The 27946-nt window shown below is 45.6% G+C and overlaps 2 protein-coding genes across 6 annotated transcripts in view; both read right to left on the bottom strand.

Moving 5' to 3' along the window:
* The window catches only part of fubp1 (far upstream element (FUSE) binding protein 1), a 28577-nt gene extending 11126 nt beyond the window's left edge, over nt 1-17451 (bottom strand). For 2 of the 5 annotated variants that reach the window (XM_029649231.2, XM_029649233.2), the window contains exons 1-14: nt 17303-17450; nt 14680-14773; nt 13944-14006; nt 13288-13323; nt 12347-12448; nt 12089-12160; nt 11922-11979; nt 11409-11676; nt 11120-11227; nt 7745-7847; nt 6703-6954; nt 1448-1608; nt 1062-1210; nt 330-406 (exon numbers count right to left, since the gene is read on the bottom strand). In XM_029649231.2, coding sequence (XP_029505091.2) covers nt 330-406; nt 1062-1210; nt 1448-1608; nt 6703-6954; nt 7745-7847; nt 11120-11227; nt 11409-11676; nt 11922-11979; nt 12089-12160; nt 12347-12448; nt 13288-13323; nt 13944-14006; nt 14680-14773; nt 17303-17392 — 1633 coding nt within the window. In that variant the 5' untranslated portion in view covers nt 17393-17450. Of the gene's footprint in view, nt 1-329; nt 407-1061; nt 1211-1447; nt 1609-6702; nt 6955-7744; nt 7848-11119; nt 11228-11408; nt 11677-11921; nt 11980-12088; nt 12161-12346; nt 12449-13287; nt 13324-13943; nt 14007-14679; nt 14774-17302 lie in introns of all 5 variants that reach the window. The other 3 variants (XM_065013824.1, XM_065013825.1, XM_029649234.2) reach the window with 3 other exon arrangements.
* Nucleotides 17452-17890: 439 nt separating this feature from the next.
* Nucleotides 17891-27946, bottom strand: part of slc25a24l (solute carrier family 25 member 24, like) — a 29159-nt gene continuing 19103 nt past the window's right edge. The window contains exons 8-10 of the mRNA XM_065013823.1: nt 22096-22260; nt 20063-20201; nt 17891-18321 (exon numbers count right to left, since the gene is read on the bottom strand). Of these exons, the coding sequence (XP_064869895.1) occupies nt 18152-18321; nt 20063-20201; nt 22096-22260 (474 nt within the window). The 3' untranslated portion in view covers nt 17891-18151. The remainder of the gene's footprint in view (nt 18322-20062; nt 20202-22095; nt 22261-27946) is intronic.

Raw genomic sequence — 27946 nt, 5'->3', positions numbered from 1 at the left:
ATTTATATAGCCCTTCGTACATCAAATCAAATCAAATTTATTTATATAGCCCTTCGTACATCAGCTGATATCTCAAAGTGCTGTACAGAAACCCAGCCTAAAACCCCCCAAACAGCAAACAATGCAGGTGTAGAAACACACACATTAGATTCGTCTCCGTGTTGATATACCGATACAGGACAAAACATGTCTTCGCTTAGGGCCTTGCAGAACAGAACAACTACAGTAAACAGATTGAAACATTGTTACTGTAGTTGTAGACAATCTATTTGACCAGACGAATGCATCCATTTCTCAGTAGATTCTTATATTGGCTGGTGTTATCTTACCAGGATCAGGCTGTCCTTGCTGCCAGTGAGGGAAGCCGTTGCCCCAACCCTGAGGCTGGTAGGGAGCCGGAGGACCACTGAGGAGACGACAAACCATCAAAACACTGGCTAGTAACAACTAACTATAATATACGTGATAAATGAAAAGCTTCCGTATCAAATCTGAGGTTCTCCCGTTTAATTGTATTTCATAAAAGCTAAAAAAAAATTACAATTAAAGTGGCAATGTGACTTTTTAGGAGACCCTGTGATTCTACTTGAAAGGGAGTCTAAGAAGCGCCAGATCTGTTCTATTTCTATACTTCCCGTTCTTAAGTTTAGTTTGTGTCTTTTCACTTTCGTATTTTTGTACACCAGCTTCAAACAGCTGAAGAAACAATATTTTTGGTTATGAAAAATATATTTCACAGCCATTTAGATGGTCCAATGATTCTCTACACTATACTTGCTTATTTTTGATAAAATTAAATTTTGACAAACTGAAACTACTTGAGTTTCAGCAACCAGGAAATGGCAGAGAAATCTCTGCACAGTGCAACTTTAATGCACTCATTCAGCCTACTTTGCTTGTAAAATATCATTGCCATCCATGAAGTCTTTTTTAAAATGTGGTTTCTGCTAAATGAAATGCCTAAGACTAAACCAATAAACAGCCCCCCCCCCACATATAAATATTGGTGTGGGAGAAATGGCTTTTTAAATATCAGTGAAAAGCTTCAGAAGTCTCCTTACTGTGGTCCGGGCGGTCCCTGGTTGTAGGGGCCGGGGTTGTAGGGGCCCATCTGAGCAGGGTGCCCAGGAGGACCGGGGGGGCCGTGGGGAGACGGACCTCCGTGGGGGCCTGGAGGACCTTGGGGACCACCCATTGGACTGACTGGACCCTGGGGAGGGGGGGGGGGGGAACATGGAGTGTAGGGTGTCAAACAACATATTGGGATACATAATTAGAAGACATGATAAAGGTAATGGCTGTAGAAAGTTGAGAATGTGTGAAGATAAAGATGAGCAGGCTCACGGTGTTTCTGGTTAAATATATAAGAGATGCACTAAACTGCTACACTACTGTCTAGCGATTGAGATGAGTATCATTTCTACTAACACTGGAAAAACCCACTCACCCCGATCTTCTCCTCGACCAGCTGCCGTGCGTAGTCTATCTGTTGATGAGATCCTCGGACGGTGAACATCTTAATGTTGGGGTCGGAGTTGGGGGGAGGATTTCTCTGGAGCTCAATACGAGCTCCAGACTGCTGACTGATGCCCTTGATGGTCTCTCCTCCTGGAACGGGACAGGGGGAGGGAGGACTGTTCAGATTAAACCTGGAGAAAGTCCATTTCCAGAAGAGAATGTGTGCGCTTAGTCCTTCCTCTTGGTCCCTAATGAACATGACCCAGGGCTTCTAAATGGAACCAGGCCAGATTCTGATACTTGGTTGCCTAACATTACTGATATTTTTATATGATAAAAACCTTTCGTTTTAAAATGTGATCTAGTTTCGTTGGAGTTTAAACACTTGATCGGTGTATATAGAGTGTAATTGTTAAGGCCAGCTGTTCTTAGTAAAGAGGTTTGTGTTAATGTAATATGTAATTTACATTTAACATTTAAGTCATTTAGCAGACGCTCTTATCCAGAGCGACTTACAAATTGGTGCTTTCACCTTATGACATCCAGTGGAACAGCCACTTTACAATAGTGCATCTAGGTCTTTTAAGGGGGGGAGGGGGAGAAGGATTACTTTATCCTATCCTAGGTATTCCTTAAAGAGGTGGGGTTTCAGGTGTCTCCGGAAGGTGTTCCATCTGACTGCGCAATCCACTCATCAGCCCAGCCAGGCAATTTATAAGCTTCTTGTCCACTATAAAAAGCATCTCGACATTCTCATTCCTTTTGGACTACCATGTAGTTTCCAACAGTGGAGATGTGTATAAACCCTGCGGTCTGTCTGCCCGACATTTGCAACTTTGCTTCAAGATCCACAAATTCAATCTCCAGCTGCCCCCAGAGTGTCAGGTTCTAGTTGAGTCAAACACTCAACTTACACTATGAAACCTTAACCAAGTTCTTTCTCCCAGAGGGTCAATCCAGGTGTATTAAGACAAAACAAACAAACATTCAGACAAGCACTAACATTTAACCCTTCCTCCTGGGCTGAGTCTCCTCCTACACATCTGTACAAACATGCTAAGCAGGACACTAAGAGATACGGGCCATTAACTTTTATTCCTCCCTTAACGTGACCTGACCTCAACCTCCCCTAATCACGAATCCATGGCTCTCTCTCCTTATCAACACTAGCCACATGTGATCGCTTCCCTGCACTCAACACATTCCAAGCTTCCAGTATACCTTTCTCCTACAGATAACAGTTAAATGGTGGTGTAAAAACCAGTCTCTATCACCCCTCAGATACACCGATAGTAATGACCGCCTCGTGAGTCGGGATGAAAGGCAGCATTTCTCAGCCAGTCGAAATCACGAATCAGCCTAATTTTTAAATCGATAGAAACATCAATAGAAAACATGTCAAATGAAACAAAAGTGCAGCTAGTTTGTAGTCTTTCCAGCTTCAGTTTGAAGTGATTGTGTTAGCTGTGTTGTTGGCTAGCTCCTCTGAACAACAGTGTCCTGATGAGGACATATTTATGCCTGGTGAAACAGCACATCATTATCTCATTGTTATGGATGTATCCAAATAAATGGCACTAGAAAACAGCTTAACCTCTTAAGTCGACCCTCTACTTTTTTGAACATTCTGTTAAAAATCACGCAACATTTCAGCGCCCTGCTACTCATGCCAGGAATATAGTATATGCATTTGCTTAGTCTGTGTGGATAGAAAACACTCAGACGTTTATAAAACTGGTTAAATCACTGCTGTGGCTTTACCAGAACGGCATTTACATCGAAAAGCACAGGAAAAACTGATCACTGAAAATGGGAAAATATATCCATGCGCTACTTGAACCCATTGATAAAGGTGAACCACAATTAATTGACTGAGGTTGCAGTACCTACAGCTTCCACACGGTGTCTAGAGTCTTGTCATTTCCCTTCGAGTTTTTTCTTGGTCAAACACATGCAGGGCACCGTATCTCCTCAGGTCTAGGACCGGATATTTTCGTTGAGTTTCTAGCCGGACATTTTTCCAGACGGACAGCTAATGATCTTTACATCGCCTCCTGATGAATTTTATCGCTTATTAACGTTTACTAATACCTAAAGTTGCATTACAAACGTATTTGAAGTGTTTTGTGAAAGTTTATCGTCGACTTTTTGAATTTTAAAAAAATGACGTTACGTTTTGAAACGATGTTTTTTTCGTTTATCACACAGTCTACATATAACGATATCTAGGCTTTATATGGACCGATTTAATCGAAATAAAGACCCAATAGTGTTTATGGGACATCTAGGAGTGCCAACAAAGAAGATGGTGAAAGGTAATGAATGTTTTCTATTTTATTGTGCGGTTTGTGTAACGCCGAAATGCTAATTATTTTGTTTACGTCCCCTGCGGGTCTTTTGGGGTGTTACATGCGATCAGATAATAGCTTCTCATGCTTTCGCCGAAAAGCATTTTAAAAATCTGACTTGTTGCCTGGATTCACAACGAGTGTAGCTTTAATTCGATACCCTGCATGTGTATTTTAATGAACTTTTTAACTAATACTATTAGCATTTAGCGTAGCGCATTTGCATTTCCAGAGCTCTAGTTGGGACGCAAGCGTCCCGAGTAGAAGCAAGAGGTTAATGCAAATGCAAATACTGTTGTTATTCTGGCAGCACTTTTTGACGTGACTAAGTTAGCCGTAGTTGGCTAGTTAGAGAGCAAGGGATAAGACAGTTGCCCGCCAGTATGGCAATGGAACATTTAGAAAGAACGACTGGGCCTCGTCCATAGACACAGAACGACTGGGCCTCGTCCATAGACACAGAACGACTGGGCCTCGTCCATAGACACAGAACAAAAAGACTGAACGACTGGGCCTCGTCTCCAGCCACCGGACCGACAGAATGAACCTAGATTTGTGTCGGGAATGGATCTTGTGGAAGGATGAACTAATATAAATATATAAATTAAAAAAATTGTAAATGAAAACGTCAATCAATATGTTGGTAACTAGTTGTATAAAAGTGATGCCATCGAAGCCAGTGTTTGGAAGATATATTGGCAGTTTGCCGGCCTGAGACCAACACCTGCGCCAATACACTGCATTCGGAAAGTATTCCGACCCCTCGACTTTCTCCACATTTTGTTACATTACAGCCTTATTCTAAAACGGATTACTTTTTCTTTTTAAGTCCTCAATCTACACACACAATAGCCCAAAATGACAAAGCGAAAACAGGTTTAGAAATGTTTGCAAATGTAGAAAACAAAACGGCCTTATTTACATAAGTATTCAGACCCTTTGCTATGAGACTTGAAATTGAGCTCAGGTGCATCCTGTTTCCATTGATCATTCTTGAGATGTTTCTACAACTTGACTTCACCTGTGGTAAATTCAAATGATTGGACATGATTTGAAAAAGGCACACGCATATATAAATAAATAAATAAAAAAGGTCCCACAGTTGACAGTACATGTCAGAGCAAAAACCAAGGAATCGTCCATCAAGCTCCGCGACAGGATTGTGTCGAGGCACAGAACTGACGAAGAACAGAACTCATGCGCTGGGGATGTTTCTCAGCGGCAGGGACCGGGAGACTAGTCAGGATCGAGGGAAAGATGAACAAACCAAAGTAGACAGATCCCCCCCAAATACAGGTGCGGGAGAAACCCCCCCCAAATACAGGTGCGGGAGAAACCCCCCCCTCAAATACAGGTGCGGGAGAAACCCCCCAAATACAGGTGCGGGAGAACCCCCCCCAATACAGGTGCGGGAGAACCCCCCCAAATACAGGTGCGGAGAACCCCCCCCAAATACAGGTGGAGGGAGAACCCCCCCACCCCCCAAATACAGGTGCGGGAGAACCCCCCAAATACAGGCGGGGAGAACCCCCAAATACAGGTGCGGGAGAACCCCCCCAAATACAGGTGCGGGAGAACCCCCCCCAAATACAGGTGCGGGAGAAACCCCCAAATACAGGTGCGGGAGAAACCCCCAAATACAGGTGCGGGAGAAACCCCCAAATACAGGTGCGGGAGAAACCCCCAAATACAGGTGCGGGAGAAACCCCCAAATACAGGTGCGGGAGAAACCCCCAAATACAGGTGCGGGAGAAACCCCCAAATACAGGTGCGGGAGAAACCCCCAAATACAGGTGCGGGAGAAACCCCCCAAACCCCCAAACAGGTGCGGGAGAAACCCCCAAATACAGGTGCGGGAGAAACCCCCAAATACAGGTGCGGGAGAAACCCCCCAAATACAGGTGCGGGAGAAACCCCCAAATACAGGTGCGGGAGAAACCCCCAAATACAGGTGCGGGAGAAACCCCCAAATACAGGGGAGAAACCCCCAAATACAGGTGCGGGAGAAACCCCCCAAATACAGGTGCGGGAGAAACCCCCAAATACAGGGCGGGAGAAACCCCCCAAATACAGGTGCGGGAGAAACCCCCAAATACAGGTGCGGGAGAAACCCCCAAATACAGGTGCGGGAGAAACCCCCAAATACAGGTGCGGGAGAAACCCCCAAATACAGGTGCGGGAGAAACCCCCAAATACAGGTGCGGGAGAAACCCCCAAATACAGGTGCGGGAGAAACCCCCAAATACAGGTGCGGGAGAAACCCCCAAATACAGGTGCGGGAGAAACCCCCCCAAATACAGGTGCGGGAGAAACCCTCCCAAATACAGGTGCGGGAGAAACTCCCCAAATACAGGTGCGGGAGAAACCCCCAAATACAGGTGTGGGAGAAACCCCCCCAAATACAGGTGTGGGAGAAACCCCCCCAAATACAGGTGCGGGAGAAACTCCCCAAATACAGGTGCGGGAGAAACTCCCCAAATACAGGTGCGGGAGAAACTCCCCAAATACAGGTGTGTCAAGCTTGTAGCTTCCTACCCAAGAAGACTTGAGGCTGTAATCGCTGCCAAAGGTGCTTCAACAAAGTACTGAGTAAAGGGTATGAATATTTAAGTAAATCTGATACCTTAAATGTGTTTATTTTTATACATTTGCAAAACAAATTACAAAAAAACGTTGTTTTGCTTTGTCAATATGGGATATTTTGTGTAGATTGATGAGGGGGGGGGGACAATTTAATCCATTTTAGAATAAGGCTGTAATGTAACAGTCTGAATACTTTCCAAACACCGGCTTCTCGGGCATTATCACATCAGTGCGAGGGCCTTCCAGTCAAAAGAAGTGCACTATATAGGGATCAGGGTGTCAATTTGGACGCAGCCAGTCTAAGTTCACCTACCTTTGCCGATGATGAGTCCAGTCTTCATGGTCGGGACGGTGAAGGTGAACTCCTGCAATCCTCCCGGAGGACCCATGTTCCAGTTACCACCCCCGTTACCCCCCCTGCCTCTACCCCTGCCCCCTCCGTTAGGACCGCCCGGCCCCCCCTGCTGGACACTCCTCAGAAGGTCAGAGATGATCTCTGCTGCATGCTGGGACTGTTCAGGAGGACCCACGATCTGGGCTATCCTCTCCGGGGTACTGCCGTCGTCTGGAGAGGAAGGGGCAGAGGAGGAGAAGAGAGAGAACTGGTTAGGGTTGAGGTCAGTGTTTCCCTTAGCTCAGTGGTGTTGCCCCCCCCCTCCCCCTAAAGGAGTTTAGTTGATCAGTTTGAATTGTCCGATAAGGCAGTGGCCGTGGGGAGAGGTCAGGTCAAGAGGGGCGTGGCCGTGGGGAGAGGTCAGGTCAAGAGGGGCGTGGCCGTGGGGAGAGGTCAGGTCAAGAGGGGCGTGGCCACGGGGAGAGGTCAGGCCAAGAGGGGCGGGGCCACTGGGAGAGGTCAGGTCAAAAGGGGCGCGGCCGCGGGGAGAGGTGGCGTGGCCGCGGGGAGAGGTCAGGTCAAAAGGGGCGCGGCCGCGGGGAGAGGTGGCGCGGCCGCGGGGAGAGGTGGCGCGGCCGCGGGGAGAGGTCAGGTCATAGTAACTATAGACATATCTGACAATTTCCTTCCTCATCACTGGACAATGAAATCAAAGTCATCACTAACAGTCTACATTCAGGTAACAGACTAGTTGCATCCCAAAATGGTCCAAAGTAGTGCACTATATAGGGAATAGGATTCTGGTCCAAAGTAGTGCACTATATAGGGAATATGATTCTGGTCCAAAGTAGTGCACTATATAGGGAATAGTGTTTTTGTCCAAAGTAGTGCACTATATAGGGAATAGGGTTCTGGTCCAAAGTAGTGCACTATATAGGGAATAGGGTTCTGGTCCAAAGTAGTGCACTATATAGGGAATAGGGTGGCATTTGAGACATGCTTTTTATCAGTGAGGTCTCACCTGGTTTGAACTGGATCCTGACTCCTGTGTCGCTCTGGATCTTCTTGATCATCTCTCCGTTTCTCCCGATCACGATTCCTACCGCGAACCTGGGGACAGGAACCTAAGGGAGGGAGGACACGGGCCAGGTTAGAGGTCAACTCAAACCTGGGGAGGGAGGACACAGGCCAGGTTAGAGGTCAACTCAAACCTGGGGAGGGAGGACACAGGCCAGGTTAGAGGTCAACTCAAACCTGGGGACAGGAACCTGAGGAGGGAGGACACAGGCCAGGTTAGAGGTCAACTCAAACCTGGGGACAGGAACCTGAGGAGGGAGGACACAGGCCAGGTTAGAGGTCAACTCAAACCTGGGGACAGGAACCTGAGGAGGGAGGACACAGGCCAGGTTACATTTAAGTCATTTAGCAGACGCTCTTATCCAGAGGTTAGAGGTCAACTCAAACCTGGGGACAGGAACCTGAGGAGGGAGGACACAGGCCAGGTTAGAGGTCAACTCAAACCTGGGGACAGGAACCTGAGGAGGGAGGGGAGGCCAGTCAACTCAAACCTGGGGACAAGAACCTAAGGAGGGAGGACACAGGCCAGGTTAGAGGTCAACTCAAACCTGGGGACAGGAACCTGAGGAGGGAGGACACAGGCCAGGTTAGAGGTCAACTCAAACCTGGGGACAGGAACCTGAGGGAGGGAGGACACGGGCCAGGTTAGATTAACTCAAACCTGGGGACAGGAACCTGAGGAGGGAGGACACAGGCCAGGTTAGAGGTCAACTCAAACCTGGGGACAGGAACCTGAGGAGGGAGGACACAGGCCAGGTTAGAGGTCAACTCAAACCTGGGGACAGGAACCTGAGGAGGGAGGACACAGGCCAGGTTAGAGGTCAACTCAAACCTGGGGACAGGAACCGGAGGGAGGACACAGGCCAGGTTAAAGGTCAACTCAAACCTGGGGACAGGAACCGGAGGGAGGGAAGACTCACATTAAACAAAGCATTCCATTACATAGTCTCCTGTAGGCTGGGGCGGTATACTGTATATACCCAATACCGGGGTATATAGAAAAAGCCACCTTTATTTCAATACCGTCAAAAACATTTCTTATAAATTTTTAGTTTATATTTGCAGTTATATCTGCAGTGAACTTGTGGCAATACGTGAGGAGAGAACATTTCCTCCTTCATTTCACCGGTCTCATTATGTAGCTTACGGTAGTTCCTTGTCACGTAGTGTTTGTTTACGAACACATGACGAGTAACCAGAGCATTGTGAAACACTCAACAAGAGCCACGTGGATCTAAATACAGTATGGAAATCACAACTAACATGTTAACAGTTATATCTAGCTGGCAAACCTGTTAAGTCTACCCCCTACTTTTTCGAACATTCTGTTAAAAATCGCGCAACATTTCAGCGCCCTGCTACTCATGCCAGGAATATAGTATATGCATATGATTAGTATGTGTGGATAGAAAACACTCTGACGTTTCTAAAACTGGTTAAATCACGGCTGTGACTATAACAGAGCCTGCGTTTCATCGAAAAGCGCAAGAAAAACCGATTTGAGTTTTAACGAGTGCTATTAGCATTTAGCGTAGCGCATTTGCATTTCCAGATGGGATGCCTGCGTGCCGGGTCGACGTACGAGGTTAAGTTACCTGTCTAACATATTCGAAATGCTCTTAACACGGAACCAAAGCCGTCTGCGGGCATCGTAGTGCATACATTTATTTTGTCCCCCCCCACACCAAACGTGATCACGACACGCAGGTTAAAATATCAAAACAAACTCTGAACTAATGATATTACATTTGGGGACAGGTCGAGAAGCATTAAACATGCATGGCAATTTAGCTAGTTAGCTCTCAATTGCTAGCTAACGTTAATTTGTCCTATTTAGTTCGCTTGCTGTTGCTAGCTGAATTGTTATTTTACCTGAAATGCACAAGGTCCTCTACTCCCGACAATTAATCCACACATAAAATACAAGAATCTTTTGTCATCTCACCTCCTTCCAGGCCATTTCATCGTTTAACTTACATGGTGATTGGCATGTAAACTTTCATAGTATTACCACGACAACCGGCAACAGTTCGTCACTCAATCACCCACGTGGGTATAACCAATGAGGTGATGGGAGAGGCAGGACTTGCAGTGCGATCTGCATCAGAAATAGAAGTGACTTCTATTTTAGCCTTTGGCAACGCAGACGCTCTTTGACGCGCGGAAGCAGTGTGGGTGCAATAAATGACGCGAGCAGTGTAGTCAGGGTACGAGTTTGAGTACTGAGTAGGCTAAATTATGATCTAAACCACCCCCCCCCCTTTTAAAAGCTCAATAGCTACATTCTGACAGTTTAAAAACAATATTTGTAGAGGCTGCTGCCTAATGTAAGGAACAGCGGAGTCAATCACCACCTTCCGGAGACACCTGAAACCCCACCTCTTTCAGGAATACCTAGGATAGGATAAAGTAATCCTTCTCACCCCCCCTTAAAAGATTTAGATGCACTATTGTAAAGTGGCTGTTCCACTGGATGTCTTAAGGTGAACGCACCAATTTGTAAGTCGCTCTGGATAAGAGCGTCTGCTAAATGACTTAAATGTCAAATGTAATGTAATGAGTTTGGTTTCCTAATTTAGTAGCTAGTTAGCCATCTTGGTAAGTGGTTAGCTTCTTCCAAAATCAGACATGTGCTCCGTACCAGCAGAGAAGGCCCTCCTGGATTAAAAGCCTTCCAACAAACTGCTGAGTTTTTGAGTTAGAAACTGCACAAAATGTTCGCAATGTATTTAGTTAAGTGTTCTCCATGAGGATTACTTAGTACTTGTTAGCTGCGTCGTAGCCGGCCGCAACCGGGAGACGTCGCAAAATTGGTACCAGTGTCATCCTTGGAGGGCTATCATCAGATAATAGCTTCTTAATGCTCTCGCCAAAAAGCTTTTTAAAATGTGACATGTTGGCTGGATTCATAACGAGTGTAGCTTTAATTGACATGTTGGCTGGATTCATAACGAGTGTAGCTTTAATTGACATGTTGGCTGGATTCATAACGAGTGTAGCTTTAATTGACATGTTGGCTGGATTCATAACGAGTGTAGCTTTAATTGAGTATCTTTCTTACGTGTGTGATTTAATGAATGTTTGACATCATTATTTGAATTTGCCACGCTGCATTTTCCCAGTTTTTTCCCCCAAGTCCAGGTAAATGGATTACCATAAGAAGTTAAAGCACAGGGCCGTTTTAATCCTGTAGATACGACAAAGCAGCGTGACCCTTGAGAAAACCAGGTCTGACATCGTCAACCCGATAAGTCTACCATTAACTCTGGATTCCTTGTGATTCCATGACAGTGTAATATGAGTGTTACTGTTGACTTACATCCAGGCCCTCACCTCCTCCTCCTCCGCCCATCCTGGAGCCGTACTCTCCTCTCTGCTCCCTGAAGCCCTGCTCTCTGATCAGCTCCATCACCATGTCTTTGGCTTGCTGAAGGACCAGACAGTCAACCGGGTAAAACACAGCAGGAGAAAGTCAAGGAAATAACCCCAAAAATATTATCATGGGCAAATAAGCATGTAACTTTAGTTGAGTAGTTTGTAATTACTTTCAGTGACTCATTTCACTTCCAACATTTCAGTGTAACTTCAGGGAGTGAGAATACATTTACCTGGACTTTAAAAGGTTCCCCAGAGATGCGTAGAGGTTTGTCCGCTCCTGTGTTCTGAGGCCCTTCCTGGATCATGACCATCTTGACCCCGGCCCTCTCCTGCAGCTGTTTGATGGTCTCTCCTCCCTTCCCGATGACCAGGCCAGCCTTGGAGGCAGGGACCAGCATCTCCTGGACAGACATACCGGGGCCACCGGCGTCGTTGTGGTGGAAGGCTGGAGTAGGACGACCCTTATCAACGATCTCCGTCAGCAGCCTCTTGGCAGCTCTGGTTGGGGACAGCAACAATGTTACTATTAGCTAAAAGCATGGTCAGTTGGCCTACGAAAAAAATTAACTACTAACTAGACACATGGGTAGCCTCTTGCTAGCTCTGGAAACACACACCAGGGACAAAGACAGTCAGCTATGGTCTCTGAGGGCCACACCTATGCTAATGGAACTAGCCTACTAACTAATGTAATGTTGTACTGGCTTTTTTTTTTTGTCACCAGAGAATGTGTGAATACTTACTGTATTGAGTCTGCGGATCCTGTCAGTGTGACTGACCTATCAGGCATTCCTCCACTGTCTGGAATACAGAGAAATGAAGAAGAAGTGTTTCAGAGGAGAGATAGCATGCAGAACTCTCCATCTAACAGTATGAGGAAACCGCTGTCATAACATCGTGGAAATCTTACCGGGGGCGATCTGGATTTTGCATCCCGACTCTTGCTGCATGCGGGATATCTGTTCTCCTCCTCTTCCAATAACTTGGGTACAAAAGATTTGGCAATCAACCCCCAGAATCCATCTGCACGTTGTGTGTGTACTTCCTGACCACAACCATTCCTCTAGGGAAGGTGTGTGTGTGTGTGTGTGTGTGTGTGTGTGTTTGTGTACACTTACTGACCCCAACCATTCCTCTAGGGAAGGTGTGTTTGTGTGTGTACACTTACTGAATCCAACCATCCCGTCAGGAACCTTGAACTCCTCTGAAGATGACCGTGGTCCACCACCTCCCATTCCACCACCTCCCATTCCCATCGCTGCTGAGAACGCTGCCAGAAAGGAAACCAAAGACATTGAGATACAAGAAATCGAACTGATCAAATCTTGAGTTATCCCCCATGGCAAGTAAAAGGAGTATAAAATGGGGCCCTGTCCAGGTGCACCATAGTCCCTTTCCCAAATGCACCCCCTACCCCTTAGATTGGTCCAAAGTAGTGCACTGACCCCCATAAACCCAGGTCCAAAGTAGTGCACTGACCCCCATAAACCCAGGTCCAAAGTAGTGCACTGACCCCCATAAAACCAGGTCCAAAGTAGTGCACTGACCCCCATAAACCCAGGTCCAAAGTAGTGCACTGACCCCCATAAACCCAGGTCCAAAGTAGTGCACTGACCCCCATAAACCCAGGTCCAAAGTAGTGCACTGACCCCCATAAACCCAGGTCCAAAGTAGTGCACTGACCCCCATAAACCCAGGTCCAAAGCAGTACACTGACCCCCATAAACCCAGGTCCAAAGCAGTACACTGACCCCCATAAACCCAGGTCCAAAGCAGTACACTGACCCCCATAAACCCAGGTCCAAAGCAGTACACTGACCCCCATAAACCCAGGTCCAAAGCAGTACACTGACCCCCATAAACCCAGGTCCAAAGCAGTACACTGACCCCCATAAACCCAGGTCCAAAGCAGTGCACTGACCCCCATAAACCCAGGTCCAAAGTAGTACACTGACCCCCATAAACCCAGGTCCAAAGTAGTGCACTGCACAGGGAACAGGGTGCCTTTTGGGACTCAACCATAAACCCATATGGACCCGTGGCTATTTCTAGACAGAAGGGCCTATCCTATACATTTCCTTTAACAGCCAGTGAGCAACAGGTACTCACGGTCATTCGGTGCCACCTTCTTGGTCTCTGGTTGGTCTGTAAGGAGAAGAGGAGACGGGGTTACTGGACTGCCGAGGGTCCCCAGAACTGGGGCTGAGAGCAGGGCTACAGCCGTCCTACTTCGAGTGAGAAAAATGGCCATTTGACATTACATCTAATGCCTGTGCAGCATGGCGCACACACAGACATAGTATTTTCTATAAACACAAGGCGGCCCAACTAATGTATATAAAATAGTTACAAGGTTATCCCCCTGCTAAATGCATCACTATCAAACCATGGAACTGAACCGACTGAGCATATCTGGCTATACACGATACACAACAGGTGATTCTCTCTCACCTAAAGTCATTTATTACTAAAAAACTAAGTCAAGCATTTTATGCCAAGTCTATAAACAGCATTGAACAATCATTTTTATTTTTTTAATCACCCATCAAAAAAGTGAGGATATCATTTCTAAAAACATGCCAAAAACCACACACTAACTTGGCTATATAAATATAATCTCATATACTATTGATCACCCATGTCATTTCACACCACAACATAATGCCTTTTCTAGATCATAATACAACATGTGTGTGGTTTAAAAAATAAAATAAAAAACTGGTTGGCCTAAGTGCCTAATGGTTATTTAGCAAAAAAGACCATGCCTGAGAAAGGAGAGTTCATCCCTTCCTGGTGGGTTCTACTGTTTAGACTGGTCCAACAGTCATCTACAGAGTGAATAGACAGAACGGAACAGTAACACACAACACTGGCAACACCTGGGTTTCTCCATACAATTCAGGCCAATGCCATTTACCAGATGCTTTTTTTTTCAATTTTAACTTTTAATATTTATCCAGATTAGTCTCATTGAAATATTCTATTTTTCAAGAGACCTGGTCTACTTAATTAAGAGTAGAGCATTTTTGTTTTTGTAAATGGGTGACCCCACCCCAAACACACACATCGCTTCAGCTGTGATACAAGAGGCTAAACTGATAACAGAAGCCCGTTTAAGATCTGCGTTATACACACTGGATAAACAACGCTTTGTTTTGACACTGGACAATAGCGTTGTATCCAGTTCTATAGCTACACCATAGCTAAAGTGCTAAGACTGGATTCTCAATGCATGCCTATTTGGGAAAGCATAAATGTCAAGACGATTAACATATTGCAAGCAAATTAAAACAGAACATATACACACGTCTATTTTTCTGCTCTCTTGCCAACTCCATATGGATTTGTCTTATCTGTGATTACATGCTTGTCTAGACAATGAAGTACGTAAAAAAATAATTAAAATAGCTCTGAGACCAGGCGTGGGGATCAGAAAGGCAAGTCCAATCTATAACAGTACAGGCAAACGATGGAGGTATGAACTGAGTGCGCCGTACTCACCGGCGTCTTCTAGGGGTCGCTTCTGGCCTCCGTAGCCAAACTCATTACCCGAGGGCGCTGCGGGAACGCCGTCACCACCAATCTTAGCGGCGATCTGAAATACCAACAAAAAAAAAAAACACTCAAATCTAAACATGGCTCCACGACAACACAACTTCTGTAGCTGGCTCGTTTCCAATGGAGTTATGTTAGCTGTCATGTGGCTAGGTTAACTTCTTATGGCTGCAGGGGCAGGATTGGGTAGCTTGGATGAAAGGTACCCAGAGATGCCCAAGAGTAAACAGCCTGCTCCTCAGTTGAGGATAGAAAACACTGAAGTTTCTAAAACTGTTTGAGTGATGTCTGAGTATAACGCACTAAACATGCACAAATTCCCATAGGAACGAGGCCATTTTACATGTGCACTGCTTGTGTCATTTACAATAATGATACACAAAGGAGAAAGCTAGAGTCTACCTATCCATTGATGTAAATATAGATATTTATTTAACTAGGCAAGTCGGTTAAGAACCAATTATTATTTACAATGACTACCTAGGAACAGTGGGTTAACTGCCTTGTTCAGGGGCAGAACGACAGATTTGTACCTTGTCAGCTCGGGGATTCGATCTAGCAACCTTTTGGTTACTGGCCCAACGCTCTTAACACAACTAGGCTACCTGCTGCCCCTCCCCTCTAACCACTAGGCTACCTGCCGCCCCTCCCCTCTAACCACTAGGCTACCTGTCACCCCATATATCCCCCATCCAGGGCTGTAAAATATAAAATTCATTGGTAGCACTGGTAGTCCAAAAGGATAGAAGCGCCGCGGAAAATTTAGGAGCACCAGAGAAAGACAATGATCGATTGAGATTTGGCCTGTATTTTTTTTTTTTTTTACCTTTATTTAACCAGGCAAGTCAGTTAAGAACACATTCTTATTTTCAATGACAGCCTAGGAACAGTGGGTTAACTGCCTTGTTCAGGGGCAGAACGACAGATTTGTACCTTGTCAGCTCGGGGGTTTGAACTCGCAACCTTCCGGTTATTAGTCCAACGCTCTAACCACTAGGCTACGCTGCCGCCCCTTAGTATTGGGCCTATATGTATTCTTGCTACTTTGAAGCACATGTTGTCCAATAGAAACTAATATGAAACACAGTAAATAAATTATAAAAGCTAAAATTGATTCCACTTTAGGAATATTAGGGTTCTACATTGTAAAATCACAAGCTTCCTTTTGAGATGCATAACATTGAAAATGTTACACTGTCCAGGCTTATGGTGACAACATTCAGACCCCCCCCCCCCAATTCACTGTTCCTGTTGTAAAGGAGTGAGATAGGTAAACACATGTTAAGGACACATTCAAGGTATTGTGCACAAACTTTTGACTTATTATCCATCCATCACATTCCTAGTTATATGTACATTTCTAACGAAATTTTGCAGGCCATGGAGAATAATGACACTGGAGCAATGAGCAGCATTGAGGTGAATAATATATTTCGTATATATCAACGTATAACTCGATTTCCCCATATTTTTTACTCAACTCCTATAGCTGGTTGTCTGTTGACTGCCACACATGTAGGCTACTGGAATTGATTAGCTAACAAACAGGCAACAAAGACGTATGTTGCCTCTGCCCTGGGCGTCCACTCAACCTACTGCTAGTCAAGTCAATGAATACAGAAGGACAACTATATTTAGGTAACTTTGTACTTCAGAAGCTAGGCAGTGTAAATGGTATTCATCTAGTTCGCTGGCTAGTTAAGATACAAAAAAACGATCCAAAACAAAAACGAAATGTAAAAGCTTAACGAGCCAACGAGTTAGACTTCGTCCCATTGACTAAGCATGGATTTCGATTAGCATGCGCACCACCGTGGATAGTTATCGTGAGTTAAAGCAAATTGAACACTATGTATTAAGGTATCATGGTAAAACATATTGTAGTGAATGGCCAACATTTCACTACGACGTTGGGGAGGTGACTTTCTCTCGCTTCAGCTCAAAAACAATCGACATGTTTCCTATAATATTTTTTGTTAGATTAACGTTACTGATCACATGACCATTATCTGCACAGATTGTGATCACTAGGAAATTGCCCACTATGTGACACCGCCGATCAACATAATAAACATATTATTTGCTCATTTCAAATGTTTAAAAAAATGTCACAGAAACCATTGTCAGGCAATATTTCATTTAAAAAAATAAGAATAAATAAGCCAGTGTATCATGGCCTCACCTACCTCCACAGCATCAACGCAACAATATTTCTGCACGATGGGGGCTTCGAAAATGCCAGATATAGTAACCGTAATTAACGTTAGATGTGTGACGTTATCGTTTTATTAGTTACTTATTGAAACCGCAATCAACTTAATCAAAACTGTACTTCATCAATTCACCGATGAATTTAAACATATCGCTAAATGACCTAGCAATACCTGGCTCATTAGCTGACTAGCTAGCTAGGTTATACATTCCTTTGTTGGGACAGCCAACTCGAAGCCTTCACTGAAGGCCGCAAATTGGAAACATCCCGAGCTTTAGGTTTGGGTTAGATTTAGTTCCATTTAGCTCGACTATCAATTTCGACGCCCTGTGTGCTATATTATATTATTTATATTACCTGTCTAGCTCGCTGAAGTGCGTCTTTAAAAGCGTCGTTCATTCCGGCGCCATTTCCCGACGGCGGAGCCACGTTCGAATAGTCAGCCATATCTGTTGTAACACTTGTCTTCTCAAGACCGGAGAGAGAAGATGGCCGTTCTCGTTGAAAAAGAGTCTCGCGTTGTGACACAGCAGAAAAGGGCCACACAAATCTCGCGAGTCCAGACAGAACAGGCAACTGGCTGTTTGACACGTCGATCAAGGACTAAGGCGGGATTTGGGTTGTACCATCCAATGGTTCTACTTGTACTATTTTACTAAAATGATGGAAAATCCTTTCAAATATTTGTTTTACGCCTGCAACGTTAAGTTACAAATATGGTTACAATGTTCACATGTTTTAGTAACTTTCATATTTTGTATGATAAAATAAATATATTTGCAAAATGTAATACTGTAGGAAGTCCTGTATTTTGTGATATACATTATAATATGCACTGAAGACACCCCCTTAGTGAGCACACACTGCACTGTAATTTAGAGTCTAAAACACTACTCTAGTTTTTGCACAAATGTGTTTGAAAGAAAGGCAAAGGAGGAGGCCATAGATACTTCACACTGATTTAATGACAATAGGGGTCAACAAAGGATTGGTCAGGCTGGAGATTGGGCCCCAATCAGCCCTCCAACAACAGTCCTTCGGTTGTATATTTGGTAGTTCTATTTGGTAGTTCATTGCAATTTGAAGTATTTTGGGACAGTTTAATGACAATGGCATCAAGTTCAAAGGTTGTTGTTTTGTACAGAGTATTACATAAAATAATTCACAAAAACCTACAACAAATTATAATTAACTATGACTCTGAAATCAGGAAAGCATTGTGTCTAGTTTCTTCATCAAGGTGTAGTTTAACAGAGCGCATGGAATCGCCCGGACGAAACTGGCCCCCATCCCATTGTAGTATCCTCGTATTCCATGTCTCTCATAGATGCCTGTGAACCCCTGAAGAAAAGTTGTGGGTGAAGTTGAACTGAAAGCTGTAAGACAAGGAAGTAAGAATAGCCTGTTATGGACACATCACATCCAGTAAGTTATGTACAGTATGGTACACTGTACCTCACAGACTACAGTGACACAATTCTAATCAGGGACAGGAGGAGCATATGGTGATCATATAAACTGACCAAGACACACTTCTGGTCCTAGGAACCAGATCACATGGCCCTAGGGACGATGTCCTGGTTAGATCACATGGCCCTAGGGACAATGTCCTGGTTAGATCACATGGCCCTAGGGACGATGTCCTGGTTAGATCACATGGCCCTAGGGACGATGTCCTGGTTAGATCACATGGCCCTAGGGACGATGTCCTGGTTAGATCACATGGCCCTAGGGACGATGTCCTGGTTAGATCACATGGCCCTAGGGACGATGTCCTGGTTAGATCACATGGCCCTAGGGACGATGTCCTGGTTAGATCACATGGCCCTAGGGACGATGTCCTGGTTAGATCACATGGCCCTAGGGACGATGTCCTGGTTAGATCACATGGCCCTAGGGACGATGTCCTGGTTAGATCACATGGCCCTAGGGACGATGTCCTGGTTAGATCACATGGCCCTAGGGACGATGTCCTGGTTAGATCACATGGCCCTAGGGACGATGTCCTGGTTAGAATACATGGCCCTAGGGACGATGTCCTGGTTAGATCACATGGCCCTAGGGACGATGTCCTGGTTAGATCACATGGCCCTAGGGACGATGTCCTGGTTAGATCACTTGGCCCTAGGGACGATGAGTGTCCTGGTTAGATCACATGGCCCTAGGGACGATGTCCTGGTTAGATCACATGGCCCTAGCAACGGTGGGTGTCCTGGTTAGATCACATGGCCCTAGCAACGGTGGGTGTCCTGGTTAGATCACATGGCCCTAGCGACGGTGGGTGTCCTGGTTAGATCACATGGCCCTAGCGACGGTGGGTGTCCTGGTTAGATCACATGGCCCTAGCGACGGTGGGTGTCCTGGTTAGATCACATGGCCCTAGCGACGGTGGGTGTCCTGGTTAGATCACATGGCCCTAGCGACGGTGGGTGTCCTGGTTAGATCACATGGCCCTAGCGACGGTGGGTGTCCTGGTTAGATCACATGGCCCTAGCGACGGTGGGTGTCCTGGTTAGATCACATGGCCCTAGCGACGGTGGGTGTCCTGGTTAGATCACATGGCCCTAGCGACGGTGGGTGTCCTGGTTAGATCACATGGCCCTAGCGACGGTGGGTGTCCTGGTTAGATCACATGGCCCTAGCGACGGTGGGTGTCCTGGTTAGATCACATGGCCCTAGCGACGGTGGGTGTCCTGGTTAGATCACATGGCCCTGGCGACGGTGGGTGTCCTGGTTAGATCACATGGCCCTAGCGACGGTGGGTGTCCTGGTTAGATCACATGGCCTTGGGGACAGTGGGTGTCCTGGTTAGATCACATGGCCTTAGGGACAGTGGGTGTCCTGGTTAGATCACATGGCCTTAGGGACAGTGGGTGTCCTGGTTAGATCACATGGCCCTAGGGACGATGTCCTGGTTAGATCACATGGCCCTAGGGACGATGTCCTGGTTAGATCACATGGCCCTAGGGACGATGTCCTGGTTAGATCACATGGCCCTAGCGACGGTGGGTGTCCTGGTTAGATCACATGGTCAGGAAAAGTTAACATGCAGAGTTCATTGAAACAGATAAATGAAAATGTTCCAGATTATTGTTCTTAGCATGGATCGACCGTTACCCTGAGCTTGCTGCTGGGTCCTGATCACAGCTAGAGGATAGCTGCTCATCTGTCCAGCGGAGAAGGCCACAAAACTGAAAAAGAAGAGCTGGGAGTCACTGCTGTAGTCCTGTTGGGTCTTAGCCCAGGTCACAATGGACTGTGAGAGAGGGAGAGAGAGGGGGGAAGAGATAGAGGGGGAGGTGAGAAAATGAGAGAGAGGGGGACAGAGAGATACAGAGAGAGAGAGAAAGGAGAGAGAGGGAGGGGGACAGAGAGAGAAAGGAGAGAGAGAGAGGGGGACAGAGAGATACAGAGAGAGAGAGAGAGAAAGGAGAGAGAGGAGAGTCAGTGATAGGATACCCATTAGATTGATGTAAAATTAATGGGTTTGACCTCAGGCCTCCTTCATTCACAGGCTTTTGCTCAGAGGGCAAACAACACAATCTTGTGGCACGCAGATAAACAATAAAATAAGGTTGATGTAGTTCATGTTGGGCTCTCTGAACAGGTTGGTCATAGCCAACTCAAAATGGACTGACAGTTGAGAGAGAGGGGGTGGGGAGAGGAAGAGAGTGAAGTCTGACCTGGTCAGTCATATCCAACTCAAGACAGACTAACAGATGTGAGAGAGAGGGGGAGAGAGGAAGAGAGTGGAGTAGATTACTGTAAAACAAGGTTGCTGTATGTTTTCATACCCATCTTGAAGTGTGAACTTGCTCAGAAGGGCTAGAGTTTTCACCAGTCCATTCCACGAACGGAGTGTGTAGGCCAACAAGTACACACAAGTCCCCATATAGAGCTCAAGTCATAGATCTCTATGGTAATATACTTCAAATGGAATGTACAAGGAGCCCCAAATGGTACCCAATCATTTATAGTACACTACAGATAGTACACTACAGATAGTACACTACAGATAGTACGCTACAGATAGTACGCTACAGATAGTTCACTACAGATAGTTCACTACAGATAGTTCACTACAGATAGATAGTACACTACAGATAGTACACTACAGATAGTTCACTACAGATAGTACGCTACAGATAGTACACTACAGATAGTTCACTACAGATAGTTCACTACAGATAGTACGCTACAGATAGTTCACTACAGATAGTACGCTACAGATAGTACGCTACAGATAGTTCACTACAGATAGTACACTACAGATAGTTCACTACAGATAGATAGTACACTACAGATAGTACACTACAGATAGTTCACTACAGATAGTACGCTACAGATAGTACACTACAGATAGTTCACTACAGATAGTTCACTACAGATAGTACACTACAGATAGTACACTACAGATAGTACGCTACAGATAGTACGCTACAGATAGTTCACTACAGATAGTACACTACAGATAGTTCACTACAGATAGATAGTACACTACAGATAGTACACTACAGATAGTTCACTACAGATAGTACGCTACAGATAGTACACTACAGATAGTTCACTACAGATAGTTCACTACAGATAGTACGCTACAGATAGTTCACTACAGATAGTACGCTACAGATAGTACACTACAGATAGTTCACTACAGATAGTACGCTACAGATAGTTCACTACAGATAGATAGTACACTACAGATAGTACACCACAGATAGTTCACTACAGATAGTACGCTACAGATAGTACACTACAGATAGTTCACTACAGATAGTTCACTACAGATAGTACGCTACAGATAGTTCACTACAGATAGTCCACTACAGATAGTTCACTACAGATAGTACACTACAGATAGGTACCTACAGATAGTACACTACAGATAGTACACTACAGATGGTACACTACAGATAGGTACCTACAGATAGTACACTACAGATAGGTACCTACAGATAGTACACTACAGATAGGTACCTACAGATAGTACACTACAGATAGTTCACTACAGATAGTACACTACAGATAGGTAACTACAGATAGTACACTACAGATAGGTACCTACAGATAGTACACTACAGATAGGTACCTACAGATGGTACACTACAGATAGTACGCTACAGAAGTGATAGAGTGTTAGGCTGTCTGACCTGGTGAACGGCACACTCCACCCCAGCGTAGGGAATCATACAGAGGATACTGGGTCTGAAGCCCCTGTAGAAGGATGCAGCAGACTCATTCCTGTAGATGGAGCAGGCACACTGCACCACCCCGCTGTAGGTACCTGCCCATAGGTTCAGTCTCACCTTTAGCACCTGGCAGATGGAGGCAGGGAGCACGTCATTGGTCTAAGTTCTTTAACCAATAGATATATTAGCTAGACAGTCCAGTGTTTCTTACAAGTTGTATATTGACAGTGAGAAATTGTTATGTATACATACGGGTTGACAACGTGGTGGAGAAATCAATGATAAAAGGCACCAAACTGGTCCCCACCAGCACATGATATAACACAGACAGGAATTAATTCAGACTGAGGTCGCGTTCCAGGCCAACGACATTGCAGACACTGCATTTTGATAATTCTATCCTCCTGATTCCTGCTTACAAGCAAAAAAATGAAAGCAGGAAGTACCAGTGACTCGCTCAGTACGGAAGTGGATAGATGACGCGGATGCTACGTGTTTCGCTAGCGCAGAGTGGAAAATATTTGGTGATTCATCCAATGGCATTGAGAGAAACACACCACCTCAGTCAACGGCTCCATCAAATCAAATCAAATTGTATTTCGTCACATGCGCAGTATACAAGTGAAATGCTAAGGAGGATTAGCGTGGCGCATGTGTTGTTCCTTACCCTTAATACATTTACATTACATTACATTTAAGTCATTTAGCAGACGCTCTTATCCAGAGCGACTTACAAATTGGTGCGTTCACCTTAAGACATCCAGTGGAACAGCCACTTTACAATAGTGCATCTAAATCTTTTAAGGGGGGTGGGGTGAGAAGGATTACTTTATCCTATCCTAGGTATTCCTGAAAGAGGTGGGGTTTCAGGTGTCAGGTGTTCAGGTGTTGTTTTGTCTTCTATTGAGTCTTGCAGTTTTCTCTTGATTTTTTCGATGTACTTCACTCTAAAAAAACATTTAAATCTCAATATATACAGGAGCTCATTTTTCAGCAGCTGCTCAGTTTAGATAAACCTGGGCGGAAGTCAAGGATTCACTCTCAAAAAAACATTTAAATCTCATTTAGATAATATGGGGGCGGCCCATCAGGAGTCTCATTTTAATCAGCAGCTCAAGAAGTCAAGGATTCAGTTTAGATAATACCTGGGGGCGGCCCATCAAGAAGTCAAGGATTCAATTTAGATAATACCTGGGGGGCAAGGATTCAATTTAGCCCATCAAGAAGTCAAGGATTCAATTTAGATAATACCTGGGGGCGGCCCATCAAGAAGTCAAGGATTCAATTTAGATAATACCTGGGGGCGGCCCATCAAGAAGTCAAGGATTCAATTTAGATAATACCTGGGGGCGGCCCATCAAGAAGTCAAGGATTCAATTTAGATAATACCTGGGGGCGGCCCATCAAGAAGTCAAGGATTCAATTTAGATAATACCTGGGGGCGGCCCATCAAGAAGTCAAGGATTCAATTTAGATAATACCTGGGGGGGCCCATCCAAGGATTCATTTAGAAGCCCATCAAGAAGTCAAGGATTCAATTTAGATAATACCTGGGGGGCGGCCCATCAAGAAGTCAAGGATTCAATTTAGATAATACCTGGGGGCGGCCCATCAAGAAGTCAAGGATTCAATTTAGATAATACCTGGGGGCGGCCCATCAAGAAGTCAAGGATTCAGTTTAGATAATACCTGGGGGCGGCCCATCAAGAAGTCAAGGATTCAATTTAGATAATACCTGGGGGCGGCCCATCAAGAAGTCAAGGATTCAATTTAGATAATACCTGGGGGCGGCCCATCAAGAAGTCAAGGATTCAATTTAGATAATACCTGGGGGCGGCCCATCAAGAAGTCAAGGATTCAATTTAGATAATACCTGGGGGCGGCCCATCAAGAAGTCAAGGATTCAATTTAGATAATACCTGGGGGCGGCCCATCAAGAAGTCAAGGATTCAATTTAGATAATACCTGGGGCGGCCCATCAAGAAGTCAAGGATTCAATTTAGATAATACCTGGGGCGGCCCATCAAGAAGTCAAGGATTCAATTTAGATAATACCTGGGGGCGGCCCATCAAGAAGTCAAGGATTCAATTTAGATAATACCTGGGGGCGGCCCATCAAGAAGTCAAGGATTCAGTTGCAGAGTGAAGTGTTTAGTCCCAGGGTCCTTAGCATAGTGTTGAGCTTTGTATAGCATTCTCACATAGGTGTTACTTTTGTCCAAGTGGGCATCATCTGTGGATCTGTTGGGGCGGTATGCAAATTTGAGTGGGTCTAGGGTTTCTGGGATAATGGTGTTGATATGAGCCATTTACCAGGCTTTAAAAAGCACTTCATGGCTACAGATGTGAGTGCTACAGGTCAGTAGTCATTTAAGCAGTTCACCTTAGTGTTATTGGGCACAGGGACTATGGTGGTCTGCTTGAAACATGTTGGTATTACAGACTCAGTCAGGGACAGGTTGAAAATGTCAGTGAAGACACTTGCCAGTTGGTCATCACATGCTCGGAGTACACGTCCTGGTAATCTGTCTGGCCCTACGGCCTTGTGAATGTTGACCTGTTCAAAGGTCTTACTCACGTCGGCTACGGAGTGTGTGATCACACAGTTGTCCGGAACAGCTGATGCTCTCATGCATGTTTCAGAGTTACTTGCCTGGAAGCGAGCATAGAAGTAATTTAGCTCCTCTGGTAGGCTCGTGTCACTGGGCAGCTCTCGGCTGTGCTTCCCTTTGTAGTCTGTAATAGTTTGCAAGCCCTGCCACATCCGACGAGCATCGGAGCCGGTGTAGTACGATTCAATCTTAGCCCTGTATTGACGCTTTGCCTGTTTGATGGTTCGTCGGAGGGCATAGAGGGATTTCTTATAAGCTTACAAGAGTCCCGCTCCTTGAAAGCGGCAGCTCTACCCTTTAGCTCAGTTGCCTGTAATCCATGGCTTCTGGTTGGGGTATGTACCTACAGTCAATGTGGGGACGACGTCATCGATACACTTATTAATAAAGCCACTTTTTTATAGACCGAGTCATTGGTGCTTCCTACTTTAGTTTTTGCTTGTAAGCAGGAATCAGGAGGATAGAATTATGGTCAGATTTGCCAAATGGGGGGCGAGGGAGAGCTTTGTATGCGTCTCTGTGTGTGGAATAAAGGTGGTCTTGAGTTTTTTTCCTCTCTGGTTTAACATGCTGGTAGAAACTAGGTAAAACGGATTTAAGTTTCCCTGCATGAAAGTCCCCGACCACTAGGAGCACCGCCTCTTTATGGATATATATTTATGGTCCTACACAGCTCATTGAGTGCGGTCTTAGCGCCAGAATCGGTTCGTGGTGGTAAATAGACAGCTACGAAGAATATAGATGAAAACTCTCTTCGTAAATAGTGTGGTCTACAGCTTATCATGAGATACTCTACCTCAGGCGAGCGAAACCTTGAGACTTCCTTAGATTAATTGCACCTGCTGTTGTTTACAAATATACATAGACCAGCACCCTTTGTCTTACCAGATATACATAGGCCGCCACCCCGTGTCTTACCAGATATACATAGACCACCACCCTTTGTCTTACCAGATATACATAGACCACCACCCTTTGTCTTACCAGAGGCAGCTGTTCTATCCTGCCAGAAAAAGCATAAAACCCGCCAGCTGTATGTTATTCATGTCATCGTTCTGCCACGACTCAGTGAAACATAATATATTACCGTTTTTAATGTCCTGTTAGTAGGATATACGTGATCGTTGTTAGTCTAACTTATTCCGCCTGGAATGCAGCCTAACACTGTATATCAGTAGTTCATACCTCTCCAGTTTAGAAGGTCACATGCACAGTGTATTCGGAAAGCATTCAGACCCCTTTATCCAAATTTTGTTACGTTACAGCCTTAAATGGATGAAATTAATTATTTTCCTCATCAATCTACACACAATACCCCATCATGACAAAGTGAAAAGAGGTTTTTAGATATTTTTGCAAATTGACCTCATTCCGTCAGTAGAGGACGCCTGGTTATTCTTTAAAAGTGCTTTCCTCACCATCTTATTTAAGCCCCGTTCAAAAAATGTAGAACCAGGAACAGATATAGCACTTGGTTCACTCCAGACCTGACTGCCCTTGACCAGCACAAAAACATCCTGTGGTGTACTGCATTAGCATCGAATAGCCCCCGCGATATGCAACTTTTCAGGGAAGTTAGGAACCAGTATACACAGGCAATCAGGAAAGCTAAGGCTAGCTTTTTCAAACAGAAAATTGCATCCTGTAGTACAAACTCCAAAAAGTTCTGGGACACTGTAAAGTCCATGGAGAATAAGAGCACCTCCTCCCAGCTGCCCACTGCACTGAGGCTAGGAAACACTGTAAAGTCCATGGAGAATAAGAGCACCTCCTCCCAGCTGCCCACTGCGCTGAGGCTGGGAAACACTGTAAAGTCCATGGAGAATAAGAGCACCTCCTCCCAGCTGCCCACTGCACTGAGGCTAGGAAACACTGTAAAGTCCATGGAGAACAAGAGCACCTCCTCCCAGCTGCCCACTGCACTGAGGCTAGGAAACACTGTAAAGTCCATGGAGAATAAGAGCACCTCCTCCCAGCTGCCCACTGCGCTGAGAATAGGAAACACTGTAAAGTCCATGGAGAACAAGAGCACCTCCTCCCAGCTGCCCACTGCACTGAGGCTAGGAAACAGTGTAAAGTCCATGGAGAACAAGAGCACCTCCTCCCAGCTGCCCACTGCACTGAGGCTAGGAAACAGTGTAAAGTCCATGGAGAACAAGAGCACCTCCTCCCAGCTGCCCACTGCACTGAGGCTAGGAAACAGTGTAAAGTCCATGGAGAACAAGAGCACCTCCTCCCAGCTGCCCACTGCACTGAGGCTAGGAAACAGTGTAAAGTCCATGGAGAACAAGAGCACCTCCTCCCAGCTGCCCACTGCACTGAGGCTAGGAAACAGTGTAAAGTCCATGGAGAACAAGAGCACCTCCTCCCAGCTGCCCACTGCACTGAGGCTAGGAAACACTGTAAAGTCCATGGAGAACAAGAGCACCTCCTCCCAGCTGCCCACTGCACTGAGGCTAGGAAACAGTGTAAAGTCCATGGAGAATAAGAGCACCTCCTCCCAGCTGCCCACTGCACTGAGGCTAGGAAACACTGTAAAGTCCATGGAGAATAAGAGCACCTCCTCCCAGCTGCCCACTGCGCTGAGGCTGGGAAACACTGTAAAGTCCATGGAGAATAAGAGCACCTCCTCCCAGCTGCCCACTGCGCTGAGGCTAGGAAACACTGTAAAGTCCATGGAGAACAAGAGCACCTCCTCCCAGCTGCCCACTGCACTGAGGCTAGGAAACACTGTAAAGTCCATGGAGAATAAGAGCACCTCCTCCCAGCTGCCCACTGCGCTGAGAATAGGAAACACTGTAAAGTCCATGGAGAACAAGAGCACCTCCTCCCAGCTGCCCACTGCGCTGAGGCTAGGAAACAGTGTAAAGTCCATGGAGAACAAGAGCACCTCCTCCCAGCTGCCCACTGCACTGAGGCTAGGAAACAGTGTAAAGTCCATGGAGAACAAGAGCACCTCCTCCCAGCTGCCCACTGCACTGAGGCTAGGAAACAGTGTAAAGTCCATGGAGAACAAGAGCACCTCCTCCCAGCTGCCCACTGCACTGAGGCTAGGAAACAGTGTAAAGTCCATGGAGAACAAGAGCACCTCCTCCCAGCTGCCCACTGCACTGAGGCTAGGAAACAGTGTAAAGTCCATGGAGAACAAGAGCACCTCCTCCCAGCTGCCCACTGCACTGAGGCTAGGAAACAGTGTAAAG

Source organism: Oncorhynchus nerka, linkage group LG9b (assembly GCF_034236695.1).
Source record: "Oncorhynchus nerka isolate Pitt River linkage group LG9b, Oner_Uvic_2.0, whole genome shotgun sequence".
NCBI lineage: Eukaryota > Metazoa > Chordata > Actinopteri > Salmoniformes > Salmonidae > Oncorhynchus > Oncorhynchus nerka.
This window is presented reverse-complemented; position numbering and strand designations above follow the sequence as displayed.